Raw genomic sequence first — 20,819 nt, 5'->3', positions numbered from 1 at the left:
CCTACAGCAGTCTCTGAAGCATCCACTTCCACCACGAAGGCTTGTGATGGGTCGGCGTGTTTGAGAACGGAAGCTGAAGTGAACTGAACCTTGAGTCTTTCAAAGGCAGACTGGACTTCAGGAGTCCATTTAAACGGGGAATTGGTCTTGGTCAGCTGTGTGATGGGTGCTACAATTTTAGAGAAGTTCTTGATGAATCTTCGATAAAAGTTAGCAAATCCGATGAAATGTTGGACCGCTTTCCGATCAGAAGGCACTGGCCAGTCTAGGATTGTAGACACCTTCTTAGGATCCATTTCTATCCCTTCAGATGAGATACGGAAACCCAGGAACTGGATATTGTCTAATTCAAATTCGCACTTTTCAGGCTTAGCGTATAGTTCGTGGGTGCGTAAACGGGACAGGACTTTCCTAACATGAGTCCGGTGTTCCTCCAGAGAGGTAGAAAAGATCAGGATGTCGTCCAGATAAACAACTAGGAAGTCATCAATAAAATCACGGAGCACATCATTGATGAAACGTTGGAAGGTAGCTGGGGCGTTGCAGAGGCCGAAAGGCATCACTGTATATTCAAAGTGCCCAAACCGAGACCTGAATGCAGTTTTCCATTCATCGCCTTCACGGATCCTGATCAAGTTGTAAGCTCCCCGTAGATCCAATTTAGTGAAGACTTTAGCGGTACGGAGTCTCTGAAATAGATCGGACATCAAGGGTAGAGGATAGCGGTCTTTAATGGTGATTTGATTGAGTGCTCTAAAGTCAATACAAGGCCTGAGGGAGCCATCCTTCTTCTCCACAAAGAATATTCCTGCACCTGCGGAAGAGTTAGAAGGTCTGATGAAGCCCTTTTCTAGATTTTCCTGAATGTAGTCCTTGAGTGTCTGAGTTTCTGGTTCTGAGAGAGGATAGACTCGACCATAAGGAATAGCGGCTCCAGGCTGAAGATCGATAGGGCAATTGTATATACGATGTGGAGGAAGAGTATCCGCCTTCTTTTTATCGAAAACGTCCAGGAAATCGTGATAAACGGTTGGAATGATGGAGGCCTTTTCAAGGCTGGTGCAAAGAAGGCGGCCAGAATTACTGAGGCAGAAACGGTGGCAGTAAGAAGAGTTCAAAGCCACCTTTCCAGTAGTCCAGTTGATTTCCGGATTGTGACTCTTGAGCCAGGGCATTCCCAGGATTGCAGGATACAGTGGAGAAGGAATTAAGTCAAAGACAAGATACTCTTGATGATTGTCTTCAATAGTGATCAAAAGAGGAAAAGTCTCTAAAGTAATAGGTCCAGAATGAATGGAGGACCCATCAGCAAGTTGCAGGAAGAGTGGTCTTCTCTTTCTACGGGTAGGCAACTGGAGATCATGAGCAAGCTGGAAGTCAAGGAAGCAGGAACAAGCTCCCGAGTCAACGATGGCCTCAATCCTTAGGTTCTCTCCTCTGGACCCCTGTAAGGAGAGAGACAAGGGTACAAAAGAGGTGGACGCAGCGGATCTAGGGTTCTCAACAGGACACAAAGAATCAGGCTTACTCAGAGGACGGACTGGGCAATTCTGTCGAAAATGTCCAGAGGCTCCGCAGTAGAGGCAGAGGTTGGCGGTTCTCCGGCGTTGTCTTTCTTCAGGAGTTAAAGGAGACCGAGCAAGGCCCAGTTGCATGGGCTCAGGATCGTCCATGACGGGAGAGCTAGGAACTGGGGCAGAGGCAGTAGGAACAATAGGAGCCGGAAGAAACCAGGAACCGTGAGTCATGCCAGCTCTCTCCTGACGTCTCTCCCTCAGCCGTCTGTAAATCTGAATGGAGAGCTGGATCAGATCTTTTAAGGTGTCGGGGACTCCTACGCGGGCAAGCTCATCCTTGATTGCTTCGGATAGACCTAGGCGAAACTGGGACTTGAGCACAGAGTCATTCCAGTCAAGATCTCCAGACCAGCGGCGGAACTCCAGAACATAATCCTCCACCGACCTTCGACCTTGGCGGAGAGCGCGTGTAGCTGCGTCTGCCGAGGCGCTCTTACTAGGGTCGTCATATAGCTCGGCCTTTGCTTGGAAGAAGGAAGCAGAGTCTTGTAGGCAGTCGTGACTCTGTTCAACTAGTCGGAGGGCCCAAGCTTGGGGTTCTCCTTGCAGGAGGGAGATGATTGCACCCACACGTACATTCTCACTGGAGTAGGTCCTGGGTAATAGGGAGAAGTGTAGATAACACGCACTCCTAAACAGTCTAAACTTGCTCCTCTCCCCGGTGAAGCGTTCAGGAAGAGGCAGCTTGGGCTCAGGAGCAGGTGAGCCGGGCTCCACTGGTACTGCGGCAGGCAAAGGTGCAGGTACAGGAGCCAAAACTGGAGCAGGCGCCACTGGAGCTGCCACAGGAGCGGGTGCAGTGTTGAGTTGACCACGAATCACAGCACAGTCTCTTTGAACCTCTTAAACAGATACGGTTAATTGATGAACCAGGTCACAGAGGGCATCAAAAGGTGAGCGCTCTCCAGAGCCGTCCATAGTGGCTGTTAGTTACTGTTAGGCGGTGAGGTACAGATGCTGTTGACCACCCCACTGCGATACGGACCACCCAAGCGCAGAGTCTAAGTGACCACGGGTCTTCACCCACGACCCCTTGAGGGGGAAGCAGGACCACAATCCCTTGAGGAGAGAGTGGTTACTTTGCTGCCTAGTGCCCACCAGGTTGCGCTTGAAATGATCCCACAGAGGGTTGGAGAACAGTTGACGTCTCGTTGAGGAGAGCCAGTAACAGATGCTCAGGGTCGTGGACAGGCCGAGGGTCAGGACAGGCAGAGATCTGGAAGGTCAAGGACAAGCCAAGATCAGGGCAGGCTGCGATCAGACGTAATCAGGAAACAAGCCAAAGGTCAGGACGGGCAGCGATCAGGAGTAGTCAGGAACAAGCCAAGGTCAATACCGGAATAACAATCAGAATAAACTCAGGATACAAGGCACAACGCTGTAAGAACTAACAGCACTACTCCAAGGGCACAGCTGTTTAAATAGATGATTTTGGCGCCAATAATTACGCCTACGCATGCACGCAGCGCACCGTGAGGTGCGCGCATGCGCGCACACCGCGATGCGCACGCGCGTGACCCTTTGTGCGCTCTGCGCATGCGCGTGACCTTGCGTGCTGCGCGCGCAATGCCGTGCGCCAGACCACCAGAGGCAACAATAAAACTTAATGCACCCGCGCGCGCGTAACAACACGCCCGCGGGAACACCGGACAGAACCAGGACGGTAAGTATGACAGTGACCAGAGAGGTGGCAGTGTAGAAATACATTTTTTAAGTATCTGAAAATCCATTACAAGAGCAGAGCTGGATCATCTACAAGGCAATACTAGGCAGTTGTCTAGGGGCCTGGTGGGTGTTAGCCCCCACCAAATCTTTTTTAAAAGAAAGCCAGGTGACCACTGACCACCAGCGGTGGGAAAAAAAACTGCTAACTTGCCTAGGGCTCCATTTCATCTTAATCCATTTCTGTATAAGAGTCCCTCTTTTGATTCCTACGGAACGGTGGAGATGTAGACCCTTGTTTAGACCTATTTTTTGTGCGAAGGTTCTTTGGGCTTTTAAGTTACACTACTGCGTCAACAGATGTGTTTACAGGAATAATGTATCTGCTCCCAGTATATGTAATGTGCAGGAATTACTGGCAGCGTGTGGAACAGACGTGAAATTGACTGATCGCTGCCAGGGCTCAGTGACACACTGATAGCAACAGACGTCCCCGGTAACCTTGGCAATGTCATTTCACAACAGAACAACTCTCCTCTGACAGCCTATAGGAGCTGCGCTCATCTAACACCTGTCACCTGCTAAGCCAGCGTCCTGCTGTGATGTGAATGGCTTTGTGGACATAAATACCTCCTGACCTGTGTTTCTCCCAGGGATCAGATTGCATCTACCCTGCATTTGGAGGCCTATAAATAGAAAATATTCATGAGAAGCGTGTTTGCAATGTGGCTGATATGCATCACTGTTTTTTGTGGATTTTATGCAGCTTAACATGTTAGTGTGCTTATAACCTAATTGTGTTAAACTAGCTGAACATCAGGCCATGATCAATAATACAATGCACTTGCAGGATTTATTTTGCACCATTATGTATGACACATCATACGTAGTATGTGTAGTATAAGCATAGAAGCTATTCTGACTCTTTCTTTAGTTTTACTAATTTTTGATCTACTGCTCTGGTCACTTTAAAGTGAACCTCCGGACTAAAAATCTACTCAGCAGAACTGAAAAGGCTTGGTGTTTCTTTAACAGTTTGTTTTTCTTACCAAAGCAGCATTTTAGCTGCATTTTTAGCTAAGCTCCCCCCATCAAAGAAAAAAAAGCCCGGGCTTTTCCCTGATGCTGTGCAGAGCATGATGGGATTTCCTATGTTGTTATTGCCTAGCAACTGGGAGAGGTTCACAGGACAGTTGGAACTGTGTTTCATGCTCCCTGTCACCTCCTTTCAACCAAAAAGATGGCTGCCGTCATGAAATCAAACATTTGCCTGTTCTTTTAACAGTGTGGGTAAGAGATTATCTATTTTAATTAACATAACTAATGTAATTTAATGGCAGTATGTTTGTTTAGGCTGGAGTTCCTCTTTAAGGACCAGAGCCTTTTTTTTCCATTTTACATTTCCAGATCTCTGTGATTTGAGTGGCTCACAGTGATCAGGAGGTTAAGAGCCAATGACAACGGCTCTTGACTTCCAGGTAAGAGAAACCTGGTTGAGATGTTGTGTCTTCTCCATCTGCACATGTGACAAAGTGACATTTGCTGTTATAATGATAGAATAATCACATGGGCAGTTGACAGCGTTGGGCTCTGCTGGGCATATGCAAGTGGCTGCAAGCAAGTAACATGGGGGCTGTCCCATACATGTACATATGAGGAGATAGTAGCTGGCTGCTAGATGTAACATGCAGCAGCTTTCTAATGAACAGTAGCTGCACTGTGTATCAGCCAAGAGAGCCATTAGATATGAAGCTGAAAATATCTGTTTCTCCTGCATTCTACATTGCTGCACACTAAGAAGCTGGCTTAGAACAGCCCTTTCTTACACGATCTGTGCTGCACTTCACTTTCTTAGATATCAGTGGTGACTCATATTTTGATAACCCGTGATGTGGATGCAAGCTGCTTTAGCAAACCATTGGTTAGATTGTCTGTAACGTGTGACCTTCATGTATTACAGGGGTCTCAGCACAGCTCACTAGTGCCCGCCTCCGCAGAAACACATCTGTAGGTACACCTTTCTGGATGGCACCAGAGGTATGGTTTGTTAGGTTTCTTTTATTTCTGGGGGAGGCATTTATAAGGGAATACATAGCAAAAAAAGTTGCGAAAAGCTGATTTAGAGCATGCATGTAAAGTGTAAACACTTGTGTTTTTGTTAAATATTACATTTGTTTATCTTAATATATAATACAGATCTGTATATATTACCTGAAAGAAGTACAGTTGTGCAGCAAAGAGGGGCAGAGTAATTTGATTAAAAGTAAGGAACATACATAACATGTGTAACTAGTATAATTATTAATAAGGATTATGATAGCTTCTACATCTTCCATAGGACTGTACTAAATATAGTTCCATTTTCTCTTGTGGCACTGTACTAAATATAGCTCCATCATCTTCCATGCAACTATACTAAATATAGCTCCATCATCTTCCATGCAACTATACTAAATATAGCTCCATCATCTTCCATGCAACTATACTAAATATAGCTCCATCATCTCCCGTGGCACTGTACTAACTATAGTTGTATCACTGTACAAAATATGCAGGGCCGGCGCTACCATTAAGGCAAAGGAGGCAGCTGCCCCAGGGCCCCAGAGCTTGTAGGGGCCCCCAGTGGCTACAAGAGGAAAAAAAATTTCAAATCGGCCTTATAGTTTTTGAGAAAATCGATTTTAAAGTTTTTCAAAGGAAATAAAAGTACACATTTAAAAACCTGCCGACTTTAATGGTTAATAGCAAATCCACCTTAAGTGATAGAAACCCTACATTTGCAGGATATGTTAAGGAGATCATAAGGAATAAGAGGAAAAAACAATTTTTCAAAAAGACCTTATAGTTTTTGAGAAAATTGATTTTAAAGTTTTGAAGGAAAAAAGTATACTTATAGGTAGTGTAATTTTACATGCATCAAATGAAAGCGCAATAAATTTCCTGACGGGGTTTCCAGGGGGTCTATACGCAGCCGCAGTGCTTTGGCCAGGGATCGCTATACAGCCGCACTATGGCTGTATGAAGATCCCTGGTATTTTTTCCTATTTTCCCAATTTTTTAGAGTGTGGGAATTTTTTTTTTTTTTAATTATGTGGGGTCCCCCCTCCTGAAACTTTTTAGCCCCTTGTCCCCCATGCAGGCTGGGATAGCCAGAATGTGGAGCTCCGACTGATTGGGACTTCACACCCTGACTATACCAGCTGCAAAAAAGGTCCCCTAATGCCGATTTTTGTTCCGGGGTATATGTTGGGGGGGCCCCCCAGGTTTATTTTGCCCTGGGGCCCCATTGTTGCTTAAACCGGCCCTGAAAATATGGCTCCATCATCTCCCGTGGCACTGTACTAACTATAGTTTTATCACCTCCCGAGGCACTGTACTAACTATAGCTCAATCATCTTCTATGAGATTGCACAAAATATAGCTCTAACACCTCCACTGACACTGTACAAAATAAGATATGAAAACAGGCACATAATCCAGAAGTGGTACATGTATAAATACATAATGAATTGAAAGAAACAATAGATGGGTGAACCCTACCCTTGCAAGCTTACAATCTGAAGGTCACTACAGAATATTGTACTGTGTATGTTATTGGTAGAGAAAGGCATTGAGTTAAATGATACCTTTTATTGGCTTAGTAGACTATTCAGTTGGCCAATGAATGGTATCATTTAACTCTCCGGTTCCCAGCTCAGGTTACTCACATTCTGAAGAGACAATAGACTCTACAGTTAATTCAAGTAGCTGATATTCACACTACAGTCCTGCAAGCTTTCTAGGTTCATTCTCCGGCAACTAATCTACATTTAAAGGGCACAAACCATTGTTGATGCTCCTAAAAGACCTACAGGGAACCTGAAGTGAGGAAACTCGCTTCAGATTTGATACTTACCTAAGTAGAGGGAGGGCTCTGGATAGTATAGAGCCTTCCCATTCCTCATTCCATCCCATTGTTCTTCCACCATCCCTGTTTGAAGTTATTTTGACCTGCTAGGTCAAATATCTTTTTCAGTATCCCTCAGGCAGCCTTCAGAACTACTTACTTCATTGAGTATTTTTTATTTACAGTAAGTATTTGAGTATTTGAGTAGTTATGAAGATGAGCGCATCTGTACTGTGCTTGCTTGAGTCCAGACTTGTACATGTACAGTACCCATGTGCTCGTCTTCAGAACTTCCCAAGGACACAAGACATTTTGAAGGCTGCCTGAAGAGTACTGAAGACCTAGTAAGAAGATTGTCTTAAACCGGGAATGGCGGGACGAACTCAGGGCCGGCCTTAGGTTTCACAGCGCCCTGAACGAAACCTGATTTTTGTGCCCCCCTTCATCCTCTTCCCGCGTGCGCACACACACACACACACACACACACACACACACACACACACACACACACACACACACACACACACACACACACACACACACACACACACACACACACACACACACACGCACGCATGCACACACACACAGGCCCATATGCAATTCACCTTTTCTCCTGAGATGTCTCCTAGGAAAATGGTTCCCAACCTTTTTGACGTTGTGACACAAATGCTCAGATCTCTGTAAATACTATTAATAACCACAAATGGATGGAAAGAGTGCATCCGCCTGAATATACTTAAAATGAAGGCTAGAACCTTTCAGGAATATTAATAAAAACAATCAGTGGGACAGTTACCCCCCCCCCCCCATTTAGAATGATAGCACAGCACTGACAATTCATACCACGCATTATAGCCGCATTGCACCCCCCAAAAAAGTGCCCTCAAAGTCAGTATAGGTAGGTACCCCAAGTATAGGATCTCAAGTGTAGGTGCCCTCAATATAGGTTGCCAAGCATAGGTGTCCCCAGTATAGGAAGTCAGTTGAAGGTCTCCATCCCCCCCCCCCCATAGGTAGCCAGGCATAGGTGCCTCTAGTATAGGTAGCCAGGTGTTGGTGCCCTCAATAAAGGTAGCCAGCTATAGGTGCCCCCAATATAGGAAATCAGGTGTAGGTGCCCTCAGTATAGGCAACCAGCTATAGGCATCCCCTAGGAAGCTGGCGCCCTGAGCGACCGCTCCGGTCACTTAGGTCAATGGCCGGCTATGGAGGAACTGAAGAATGGGAAGGCTCTTTGGTATCCAGAGCATTTCCTCTACTTAGGTAAGTATCAGACTGAAGTGAGTTTTCTCCCTTCAGATTTGCTTTAAAAGAAATGGTTAACATGATAAATATCTGCAATGTAGTAGAATCCTAATTAGTTGTTATACTGTGCTGCTCTATAGGTATGTGGTAAGGTGTTTTTACATAGTTACATAGTTATTTTGGTTGAAAAAAGACATACTTCCATCGAGTTCAACCAGTATAAAGTACAACACCAGCCTGCTCCCTCACATATCCCTGTTGATCCAGAGGAAGGCGAAAAAACCCTTACAAGGCATGGTCCAATTAGCCCCTAAAGGGAAAAATTCCTTCCCGACTCCAGATGGCAATCAGATAAAATCCCTGGATCAACATCATTAGGCATTACCTAGTAATTGTAGCCATGGATGTCTTTCAACGCAAGGACATGGTAAACTGTCCAAATGCAGAGCATTGTTCATTTAAGAAACACACCTCATTCTATTGCTCCTGATATTAGCTTATACATGTAATTAAACATGGTCTCAAGCGTTCTTTTTTTTTTTTCTTTCTTTAACTCGGTGCCAAATTTCTGGAAATGGGGAACGAGCAATTTACTGTTAGTTGCTTCGGTATAGCCAAGCAGCACATACCATTCAGTGGGGAGGAGCAATGAGGTAGCGCATCATGCAGCAACCATTATACGACGGGGTAAGTGTGAGAAGAACGGGCTCATCTGATGCTCATTTAAAAGTGTCACAGTTCCAGCATGCTGGGTTTCTAAGTGACATCAAGGGACACCTGTACATATGCCAGATTCATAGGTGAAAAAAACCCCAAACAGGCGACTTACCTTTGGGGTGGGGAGTAGATCAATTAACCTTGAGGAAAAGGAAAACACAAAAGAAGATTAGGAGCTAAAGGCGCCCAGAGCTCCAAACTCTTGCTGTTCAGACACTTTATTGACCTGAGGAAGTGGTATTGTAACCCACGAAACACATTGTCTTTTTTTGTGCAATACATTTTATTTTCAACATATAGGCCTAGACCTTCATCATTGGGTAAGCAGTTCTTGCCTTACCTTTTATTCTTTTTATCATTTTGAAATATTTATATATTTTGGGCGCCTCTCATCCCCAGTGTCCCTTTTAGCGTGTGCTAATGGCTGAAGACTCAAGGCCAGCCCTGTGGTTGATAGACTGCTGAGAACAATCTGATGGTCAGCGAGCCATTGTTTTATCAGTGATCGTCTAGTCCACCTGCTTCCTTGCTGCTCCACTTGACATCAGGCAGAGTTCACCCTGTGTGTTAGATGAGGATAATTGCAGCCCATTACAGCAGTTTTCTGCTTTCACTCAGGCCTAATTCACAAGTCTGCTGATTGCAGCATGGGACCCAGGGTCAGCTTCAGGTTAATAGCTTCAAGGCTGTTTACTTTTACTCACTATTTATCTAAAATTAGCGCAGATCATTTGGGCATATTGTATGTGCACTCAGCCAGCCAGCCTTTAAATGTTAAAGTTTAGCAGTAAGTAGGTCCTGGAAGCGCAGAGCACTGCAGCAGAAAAGTTTGGCAGAGAAGTTCACCTGTATGTGGTCCTCTGACCGCCATCCCCAGTGGCAGCGTGAAGAACAGCTACTGCCAACGCAGGAGTGACGTAAGTGAAATGCAGCATTGCTGACTTAACTCCCAGCTCAGTTCCATAAAAAAGGGTAGTTATTATTTGTTTAAAGGGAAATTCCACTGTTATAAAAATGAAATAAAACATTGACATAAACATAGATCGATTCTGCACTCATTTTAAAGAGAGTCTGAAGCCTAAAAAAATACCTCTTTTTACAAGGCAATCCTGTTCAGCAATAAGGCCATAGGTAAAACGCCACATCCCTGCGACAGACCGATCAATTAATACCCCCCAAATCCCGGGGCAAAATTCCTTGACTTTCCAGGCCGTGGATTTTTCTGCCTGGGGGCGGCAGAGTTTTGGGCTGTAGCTCTACCTCCAGTCGCTTTAATCCCTGCGGATCCTCCGCCTCTCCTCGCCCCTCTCAGTGAAAGAAGACGGAGAGGGGCGGGAGGAGGCGGAGATCCGCGGAGATTGACGTGACAGAGGCAGAGCTACTGCACAAAGCTCTGGCTCTACCCAGAAGGAGCCTTGAATTTTGCCTCAGGGATGTTGGGGTTAATGATCGTTCTGCGGCTGGAATGCGGCGTTTCAGCTATGGCCTCCTTGCTGAACAGGACTGCCTAGTAAAAAGAGGTATTTTTTGGGGCTTTAAACTCTCTTTAACCGCTTCACCACTAAGGGATTTTTCCCCTTATGGACCAGAGCAATTTTCACATATCAGCACTCCTCCCATTCATTTGCCAATAACTTTATCACTACTTATCACACCAAAAGGATCCATACATTTTTTTTTGCCACCAATTGGGCTTCTATTGTATGGTACTTTTTCGCTGAAAATTATTTCATTTTATATGCATTTTAACAAAAAATTATGAGAAAGAAATTGATAAAAATTCATTATTTTTCAGTTTTCAGACATTATACTGTAGTTTTTTTTAATTTTTAAAAAAGTGACCATAAATAAAACCCACACATTTTATTTGCCCATTTGCACCAGTTATTACAACATTTAAATTATGTCCTTAGTACAATGTATGGTGACAATATTTTATTTGGAAATAAAGGTGTATTTTTTCCATTTTGGTATTTTTTCTATTACAATCACTTTTTTAGCAAAAAAAAAAAATTAAATAAATTATAATATACCCTCATGGCATACATATCTAAAAAGCTAAGTCCCTAATGTAAACATTTACTGGCATGTACTGTATTCTGTCAATTTGCGCCATTTTTTCTTTTATTATATATATATATATATATATATATATATATATATATATATATATATATATATATATATATATATATATATATATATATATATATATATATATATATTGCTTTATTTTTTTATTATCGTTATTGTGGGGACAGAAAATGGGTAGTAGGGGCTTTATTTATATGCTTGTATGTAGTAGTTTTGGGTCTCCCTGAGCTACTTGGGTATTCTGTCATTTATACAGTTGTCGCCAAAATTGTTGGCACCCAAGAATTTTTTCCAGAAAATCAAGCATTTCTCACAGAAAAGTATTGCAGTAACACGTTTTGCTATACACGTTTATTCCCTTTGTGTGTATTGGAATAAAACCAAAAAAATGGAAGGAAGAAAGCAAATTGGACATTGTGTCACACAAAACTCCTAAAATGGGCTGGAGAACATTATTGGAAGCCTTTCAAAATTGTGGATAAATAAGATTGTTTCAAGCATGCAATGCCCCTTTAAACTCACCTGGGGCAAGTCACAGGTGTGGCCAATTTAAAAATCACACCTGAAAGCAGATAAAAAGGAGAGACGTTCACTTGGTCTTTACATTCTGTGTCTGTATGTGCCACACTAAGCATGGACAACAGAAAGAGAAGAGAGCTGACAGGACTTAAGTACCAAAATTGTGGAGAAATATCAACCATCTCAAAGTTACAAGTCCATCTCCAGAGATCTAGATTTTTCTTTGTCCACAGTGCACAGCATTATCAAAAAGTTTGCACCCTACCTATTACCAGTCAGACCTCCTTTGGAGGTAATAGCTTTGCAGTTTTCTGGAAAGTCTATCGTACTACAGGAGAGCGACCATCCAGTATCCAGTAGGACCTGGAATACCGAGCGGAGACCGTTAATTCCCTGCAGGCCTAGATGGTGGTTGCAGGAACTGCAACCCACCTTTGTGAGCATATACTGTATCTATGTAATTTTATCCTCCCTATACCTGACAATACTGCACCATTGGGCTCCCGATCTCTCCCTACTTCTCACCTAGAAATTCTTGGCCCCTCCAAGAATCACTAAAGAAAAAAATCCTCCTATAGACTAAACAGGTGGCTCTTCAGTTTTGATTGAAACTCTTTTAGGGTTGGAGCTGTCTTGATTTGGTGTATCAAAGCATTCCAAAGGTTAGGGGCAGCATGACAGAAGGCTCTGTCTACAAAGGTTTTTAATTAGACTCCTGGGGGTGGTCAAGTTTTTAGTTCCTGATGATCTGAGGTTGTAGGAGGTGTGACGCAGTTGCAACAAATCCTTCAGGTATTTGGGGCCTAGGTTGTGTACAGATTTGAATGTTAGCATGCAAATTTTGAAGAGGATTCTCCATTTTATGGGTAGTCAGTGGAGTAAGCAAAGGAATGGTGTTATGTGGCAATGGTGTGGTTGGCTTGTTAACAGCCTTGCAGCAGCATTCTGTACTAGCTGCAGGTGGTGTGCATAGAGGGCATTGCAATAGCCCACCAGTGAAGTGATAAAGGCATGAACTAGGGTTGGAAGATCCTCTGAAAGAATGAGGTGCTTAATTTTTTGCATTATTCTTTAGGTGAAAATGGGAATGTTTCACAACAGCTGAAATTTGATTACCAAAGTTTTAATTCCCCATCAATCAGTAAACCCAAGCTGCGCACAGTGTTGAAGCTAGTATGGTCTGAGTTCCCTACCCTCAATGGTGCTGACTGAGTCTGGAGCTTCTTTCGTGCTAGGTGCTGACCTCCGATGAAAAGAACCTCGGTATTGTCACCATTTATTTTAAGTGTTGTACATTCACTCCTGAAGCTCAGCTAAGCATGTGTTTATATTTGTAATGGAGTCTGTCATCTCATGTTTGAATGACATATATAGCAGGGTGTCAGCAGCAAAGCAGACGTATGTCAGACCATGTTTTTGGGTGATTTCCCCCAGTGGCAGCATGTTATGGTGAACAACAAAGGGGGTAGTATCGAGCTCTGAGGTACACCATATTTTATTGGTACAAGGTTGGACCGGAAAGACCCCAAAGCTACCCTTTGTGTTCTGCCAGTCACAAAGAAGGAGAACCATTGGAAAACTAAACTATTAATGCCACAGTGCTCTTGCAGCCTGCTAAGCAGTATTTCATGATCAAAAGCCTCTGCTCATGAGAAGTACAGAACATTGCAAATCTGGATGAGGGCTGTTTCACAGATGTAATGCTTCTTAAAGCCAGATTGTAGAGGGTCAAAGATGTTGTCCCTAAAAATCTTCCTGTATACAAATAGAGTTGGGCCGAACCTCCGATTTTAGGTTCGCGAACCTGGTTCGCGAACTTCCGCGGAAGGTTCGGTTCGCGTTAAAGTTCGCGAACCGCAATAGACTTCAATGGGGATGCGAACTTTGAAAAAAAAAAAATAATTATGCTGGCCACAAAAGTGATGGAAAAGATGTTTCAAGGGGTCTAACACCTGGAGGGGGGCATGGCGGAGTGGGATACATGCCAAAAGTCCCGGGGAAAAATCTGGATTTGACACAAAGCAGCGTTTTAAGGGCAGAAATCACATTGAATGCTCAATGACAGGCCTAAAGTGCTTTCAAACATCTTGTATGTGTATACATCAATCAGGTAGTGTAATTAAGGTACTGCTTCACACCGACACACCAAACTCACCGTGTAACGCACCGCAAACAGCTGTTTGTGTAGTGACGGCCGTGATGGACTGGTGCGCACCATGGCGAGAGTGCAGGTTTTGGTGGCTTTACAGCCCATATGGTCGCCTGGCTGATGTAGCTGAATGACAGAACAGTGACTGTCCAGCTGATCAAATTTGGTCTGACCACAATGAGGCAACGACCTTATTATCGTGGGTGTGCCCCCCGAGACACTCATCTAGGCGCCGGTCATTGCTTCATTGTGATACGCAAGCCCCTTCACCACGGCAAGGTAATGATCACGAAGGGGAATGGGCGCATGTACATGCCTTTTCTTTTGTTGTTGCAGCTGCCCGCAGTGCAGCCAGAAAAATTAGGCAGTCATGTACACGCACCAGAAAAATTATTACAGCGGCCGCTGCTAGCAGCGGCCTAAAAAATTCAGCAATCCGCCTGGAGTCCCGGACCCTGTTGGTGGTGGCGGAGAAGGTAGTCAAGCGGCCTGCAGGCAGACATGCTGTGTGGAGGGACTGGGAGCGACTTAGTCTTCTTGGGGCAGGCCAGGCAGCCAGTCACACGGCGTGCAGGCAGAGATGCTGTGTGTGCGGGGACTGACTTAGTCTTGGGGCGGGCAGCAGCCCTCCGGGATCCATGCCTCATTCATTTTGATAAAGGTGAGGTACTTAACACTTTTGTGACTTAGGCGACTTCTCTTCTCTGTGACAGTGCCTCCAGCTGCGCTGAAGGTCCTTTCTGACAGGACGCTTGCGGCAGGGCAGGAGAGACGTTGGATGGCAAATTGGGACAGCTCTGGCCACAGGTCAAGCCTGCGCACCCAGTAGTTCAAGGGTTCCTCATCGCTGTTCACAGCAGTGTCTACATCCACACTTAAGGCCAGGTAGTCGGCTACCTGCCGTTCCAGGCGTTGGTGGAGGGTGGATCCGGAAGGGCTACGGCGAGGCGTTGGACTAAAGAACGTCCGCATGTCTGACATCACCATGAGATCGCTGGAGCGTCCTGTCTTTGACTGCGTGGACACGGGAGGAGGATTAGTGGCAGTGGTACCTTGCTGGCGTTGTGCCGTCACATCACCCTTAAAGGCATTGTAAAGCATAGTTGACAGCTGGTTCTGCATGTGCTGCATCCTTTCCACCTTCCGGTGAGTTGGTAACAGGTCCGCCACTTTGTGCCTGTACCGAGGGTCTAGTAGTGTGGCCACCCAGTACAGCTCATTCCCCTTGAGGTTTTTTATACGGGGGTCCCTCAACAGGCAGGACAGCATAAAAGACGACATCTGCACAAAGTCGGATCCAGTACCCTCCATCTCCTCTTGCTCTTCCTCAGTGACGTCAGGTAAGTCAACCTCCTCCCCCCAGCCGCGAACAAAACCACGGGAAGGTTGAGCAGCACAAGCCCCTTGCGATGCCTGCTGAGGTTGTTCTCCTGCCGCTGTCCCCTCCTCCTCCTCCTCCCCCAAAGAAACACCTTGCTCATCATCCTCTGAGTCTGACTCGTCTTCTGCACACGACTTCTCTTCTTCCTCCTCCTCCTCCCTCTGTGCTGCCGCAGGTGTTGAGGAGACAGCTGGGTCTGATGAAAATTGGTCCCATGCCTGTTCCTGCCGTAACGGTTCCTGGTCACGCTCATTCACAGCTTCATCCGCCACTCTACGCACAGCACGCTCCAAGAAGTAAGCGTAGGGAATTAAGTCGCTGATGGTGCCCTCACTGCGGCTCACCAGGTTGGTCACCTCCTCAAACGGCCGCATGAGCCTGCATGCATTTTCCATCAGTGTCCAGTTGTCGGGCCAGAACATCCCCATCTTCCCAGACTGTTTCATTCTACTGTAGTTGTAGAGGTAGTGGGTCACGGCTTTCTTCTGTTCTAGCAGGCGGGAGAACATGAGCAGGGTCGAGTTCCAGCGAGTCGGGCTATCGCAAATGAGGCGTCTCACCGGCATGTTGTTTTTGCGCTGAATTTCCGCAAAGCGTGCCATGGCTGTGTAAGACCGCCTCAAATGCCCACAGAACTTCCTGGCCTGCTTCAGGACATTCGCTAAGCCAGGGTACTTTGCCACAAATCTTTGAACCACTAGATTCATGACATGTGCCATGCAGGGTATGTGTGTCAGCTTCCCCATATGCAAAGCGGCAAGCAGATTGCTGCCGTTGTCGCACACCACGTTGCCTATCTCCAGGTGGTGCGGGGTCAGCCACTCATCCACCTGTTTCTTAAGAGCAGCCAGGAGAGCTGCTCCAGTGTGACTCTCCGCTTTGAGACAAGACATGTCTAAGATGGCGTGACACCGTCTTACCTGGCATGCAGCATAGGCCCTGCGGAGCTGGGGCTGTGTAGCTGGAGAGGAGAACTGCCACTCAGCCAAGAAGGAGGAGGACAGCGAAGAGCATGTAGCAGGAGGAGAGGAGGTGAAAGGAGGCCTGCCTGCAAGCCGTGGAGGTGTCACAATTTGGTCCGCTGCGCCCTGCTTGCCATCGTTCACCACCAGGTTCACCCAATGGGCTGTGTAGGTAATGTAGCGGCCCTGCCCGTGCTTGGCAGACCAGGCATCCGTGGTCAGGTGTACCCTTGACCCAACGCTCTTCGCAAGAGATGACACCACTTGCCTCTCAACTTCACGGTGCAGTTGGGGTATGGCCTTTCTCGAAAAATAAGTGCGGCCTGGCATCTTCCACTGCGGTGTTCCGATGGCCACAAATTTACGGAAGGCCTCAGAGTCCACCAGCCGGTATGGTAACAGCTGCCGAGCTAACAGTTCCGCCACGCCAGCTGTCAGACGCCGGGCAAGGGTGGTGACTGGCCGAAATTGGCTTCTTCCGCTCAAACATTTCCTTCACGGACACCTGACTGCTGCTGTGGGCAGAGGAGCAGGAACCGCTCAAGGGCAGAGGCGGAGTGGAGGAGGGTGCCTGTGAAGGTGGAAGGGAGAAAGCGGCAGAAGCAGATAATGCACCTGATGGAGGAGGAAGAGGAGAAGGAGGGTGGCTTTGCTTTTGTGTGCTGCTGCTGCTTTTGCTCAGGTGGCCATCCCATTGCTGTTTGTGCCTTTTCTCCAGGTGCCTTCGTAAGGCACTTGTCCCTACGTGAGTGTTGGCCTTTCCACGGCTCAATTTTTGTTGGCAGAGCGAACAGATGGCTTTGGTCCCATCTGAGGCACACACATTAAAAAATTTCCACACTGCTGAGCCACCCTGGGATGTGGGCACTATGGGGACCGTCACCTCAGCAGCTGATGCTGAAGGGCAAGTTGGCTGGCTGTACATAGGTGGCGATACATGGTGCCGGACTCTGCCACCAGCTGTTTCTGACGAAGAGCTGCCCCAGCTTCTTTCAGCAACTTCTCTCCTCCTACTACTCTCTGACTCCACCTCTGAACTGTCCCCCTCTTCATCTCCTCTATTGGGAACATACAGAGGATCCCTATCATCGTCATCATTGTAATCATCCTGCCCAGCTTCGCTTGCCTCAGACAAATCCAAACATGCACCATCAGTAGGTCCTTCATCCTCCTTACACGTTACATCCATAGTGTTGCCGGGTAACTCAAATATATGAGCTGGTGAAAATTCATCTGGCTGTAACAACAATGGTTGTGCATCAGTGATTTCAACACTAAATAATTCTTGCGAAGTGTCAAATGCAGCGGAAGTGGTGCTAGTAGTAGCGCTGGTGGCTGAGCAAGATGAGGTGTTCTGTGTCGCTAAATACTCAACCACGTCCTGACAATCTTGGGAGGTGATGGGACGTGCCTTCTTCCGAGCACTGTACTGTGGGCCAGGTCCACACGAAATTACATTTACACGACCTCGCGCAGATCTGCCGGGTGGCCTTCCTCTGGCTCTGGCACTACCTCTTCCTCTACCTGTTCTGTCCATATCGGGTATGCACGGAGTGGTATATCACACTGCGTGCACTCACGTAGGTAGGTGGGTTCACTTAACTGCACAGGTACGCGCACTGATGCGGTGGGTTCACTGAACAGAACAGGTATACAGTGGCGGGTTCACAGAACAGGTATGCAGTGGCAGGTTCACTGAACACAACAGGTATGCAGTGGCAGGTTCACTGAACAGAACAGGTATGCAGTGGCGGGTTCACTGAACAGGTATACAGTGGCGGGTTCACTGAACAGAACAGGTATGCAGTGGCGGGTTCACTAAACAGAACAGGTATACAGTGGCGGGTTCACTAAACAGAACAGGTATACAGTGGCGGGTTCACAGAACAGGTATGCAGTGGCAGGTTCACTGAACACAACAGGTATGCAGTGGCGGGTTCACTGAACAGGTATACAGTGGCGGGTCCACTGAACAGAACAGGTATGCAGTGGCGGGTTCACTAAACAGAACAGGTATACAGTGGCGGGTTCACTAAACAGAACAGGTATACAGTGGCGGGTTCACTGAACACAACAGGTATGCAGTAGCGGGTTCACTGAACACAACAGGTATGCAGTGGCGGGTTCACTGAACAGGTATACAGTGGCGGGTTCACTAAACAGAACAGGTATACAGTGGCGGGTTCACTAAACAGAACAGGTATACAGTGGCGGGTTCACAGAACAGGTATGCAGTGGTGGGTTCACAGCACAGGTATGCAGTGGTGGGTTAAATGAACAGGTATGCAGTGGCGGGTCCACTGAACAGGACAGGTATACAGTGGCGGGTTCACAGAACAGGTATGCAGTGGCAGGTTCACTGAACACAACAGGTATGCAGTGGCGGGTTCACTGAACAGGTATACAGTGGCGGGACCACTGAACAGAACAGGTATGCAGTGGCGGGTTCACTAAACAGAACAGGTATACAGTGGCGGGTTCACTAAACAGAACAGGTATACAGTGGCGGGTTCACAGAACAGGTATGCAGTGGCAGGTTCACTGAACACAACAGGTATGCAGTGGCGGGTTCACTGAACACAACAGGTATGCAGTGGCGGGTTCACTGAACAGGTATACAGTGGCGGGTTCACTAAACAGAACAGGTATACAGTGGCGGGTTCACTAAACAGAACAGGTATACAGTGGCGGGTTCACAGAACAGGTATGCAGTGGTGGGTTCACAGCACAGGTATGCAGTGGTGGGTTCAATGAACAGGTATACAGTGGCGGGTCCACTGAACAGAACAGGTATGCAGTGGCGGGTTCACTGAACAGGTATACAGTGGCGGGTCCACTGAACAGAACAGGTATGCAGTGGCGGGTTCACTGAACAGGTATACAGTGGCGGGTCCACTGAACAGAACAGGTATGCAGTGGCGGGTTCACGAAACAGAACAGGTATACAGTGGCGGGTTCACTAAACAGAACAGGTATACAGTGGCGGGTTCACTAAACAGAACAGGTATACAGTGGCGGGTTCACAGAACAGGTATACAGTGGCGGGTTCACAGCACAGGTATGCAGTGGTGGGTTCAATGAACAGGTATACAGTGGCGGGTCCACTGAACAGAACAGGTATGCAGTGGCAGGTTCACTGAACAGGTATACAGTGGCGGGTCCACTGAACAGAACAGGTATGCAGTGGCGGCTTCACTGAACAGGTATGCAGTGGTGGGTTCACAGAACAGGTATGCAGTGGTGGGTTCACAGCACAGGTATGCAGTGGTGGGTTCAATGAACAGGTATGCAGTGGCGGGTCCACTGAACAGAACAGGTATGCAGTGGCAGGTTCACTGAACAGGTATGCAGTGGTGGGTTCACAGCACAGGTATGCAGTGGTGGGTTCACTGAACAGGTATGCAGTGGTGGGTTCACAGCACAGGTATGCAGTGGTGGGTTCACAGCACAGGTATGCAGTGGTGGGTTCACAGCACAGGTATGCAGTGGTGGGTTCACAGAACAGGTATGCAGCCAGACAGGAACAAGTTAAGCCTAACTAATCTTTCCCTGAGAGACAGTCTGCAGCAGCTCGCCCTACTCTCACTAACGCAGGCAGCACACGAGTGACCGTAATGGCCGCCGCTGCCTGCCTTATATAAGGGGGGGTGGGGCTCCAGGGGCTAGTGTAGCCTAATTGGCTACACTGGGCCTGCTGACTGTGATGTAGAGGGTCAAAGTTGACCCTCCATGTGCATTATGGGGCGAACCGAACTTCCGCAAAGGTTCGCCTGCGGGACGCGAACGCGAACCACTGAAGTTCGCATGGAACCGTTCGCAGGCGAACCGTTCGGCCCAACTCTAAATACAAATTAACTTACCAGGCCAGGTCGCAATTTAATAAATTTAATAAAGTCTGGAATCCCCGGGTTGAGGCCTCGGACACCATTATTCTGCACTTGGACAATACAGTGATGGTGCAAGATTTACACTTATAAACCATTGTTCAGAAATGATATATATGTTAAACAATGCTGCTGTGCCATATTGGACTTATAATCAGATGTGCTCTGTACTATTTCACATACCAGCTCATTGTATGTATTGCCTCTACTTGTTATATGAGATACAATTATAAGATGTATCAGAATGTGTACTTGAAAGTATGAAGGACAATATTGTTTCGTGTTAATTTTGTTTTTATTTGTTGAAAAATACAATAAAAATGTATTTTTTAAAAAAAGATGTTGTCCCTGAGAACCTGGCTTCAAGTTGGAGCCTTTTCAATAACTTTTCCCTGAAAAGGGGAGGTTGGAGACAGGTCTGTAGTTACTCAAAATATCCGGATCTAAGGATGGTTTCTTGATTACTACTGATGATTGCTTCTTTCAGGCAAGTAGGACACTTCCCTGCTTGCAAGGAACAATTTAGTATTTTGTGAAATGCTGGTCTTGACAGATCAGTGCATATCAACATGATCTGTTTTGGGCCATGGTCCAGGCCACAGGTAGTTTGGCGGATGTTTAGAAGGATGTTTGAGATGCCTTTTTGTTTTGATGTAGGTTAGTTTTAGGCATCAGAGGGGGGATCGGTTAGGCATCGTTGGGGGGGGGGGGGGGTCAGTTAGTAAGGGTTAGGCATCGGT

The 20,819-nt window shown here is 46.6% G+C and overlaps 1 protein-coding gene across 10 annotated transcripts in view; it reads left to right on the top strand.

Moving 5' to 3' along the window:
* The window catches only part of MYO3B (myosin IIIB), a 394,939-nt gene that overhangs the window by 82,181 nt on the left and 291,939 nt on the right, over positions 1 to 20,819 (top strand). For 7 of the 10 annotated variants that reach the window (XM_068245545.1, XM_068245547.1, XM_068245546.1 and 4 more), the window contains one exon: positions 5,200 to 5,276. In XM_068245545.1, coding sequence (XP_068101646.1) covers positions 5,200 to 5,276 — 77 coding nt within the window. Of the gene's footprint in view, positions 1 to 4,447; positions 4,530 to 5,199; positions 5,277 to 9,015; positions 9,061 to 20,819 lie in introns of those variants that run through there. The other 3 variants (XM_068245552.1, XM_068245553.1, XM_068245551.1) reach the window with 3 other exon arrangements.

The sequence above is a fragment of the Hyperolius riggenbachi genome, chromosome 7, assembly GCF_040937935.1.
Source record: "Hyperolius riggenbachi isolate aHypRig1 chromosome 7, aHypRig1.pri, whole genome shotgun sequence".
NCBI lineage: Eukaryota > Metazoa > Chordata > Amphibia > Anura > Hyperoliidae > Hyperolius > Hyperolius riggenbachi.
The sequence above is the reverse complement of the archived record's forward strand: the minus strand, read 5'-3'. Positions and strand labels throughout refer to the sequence as shown.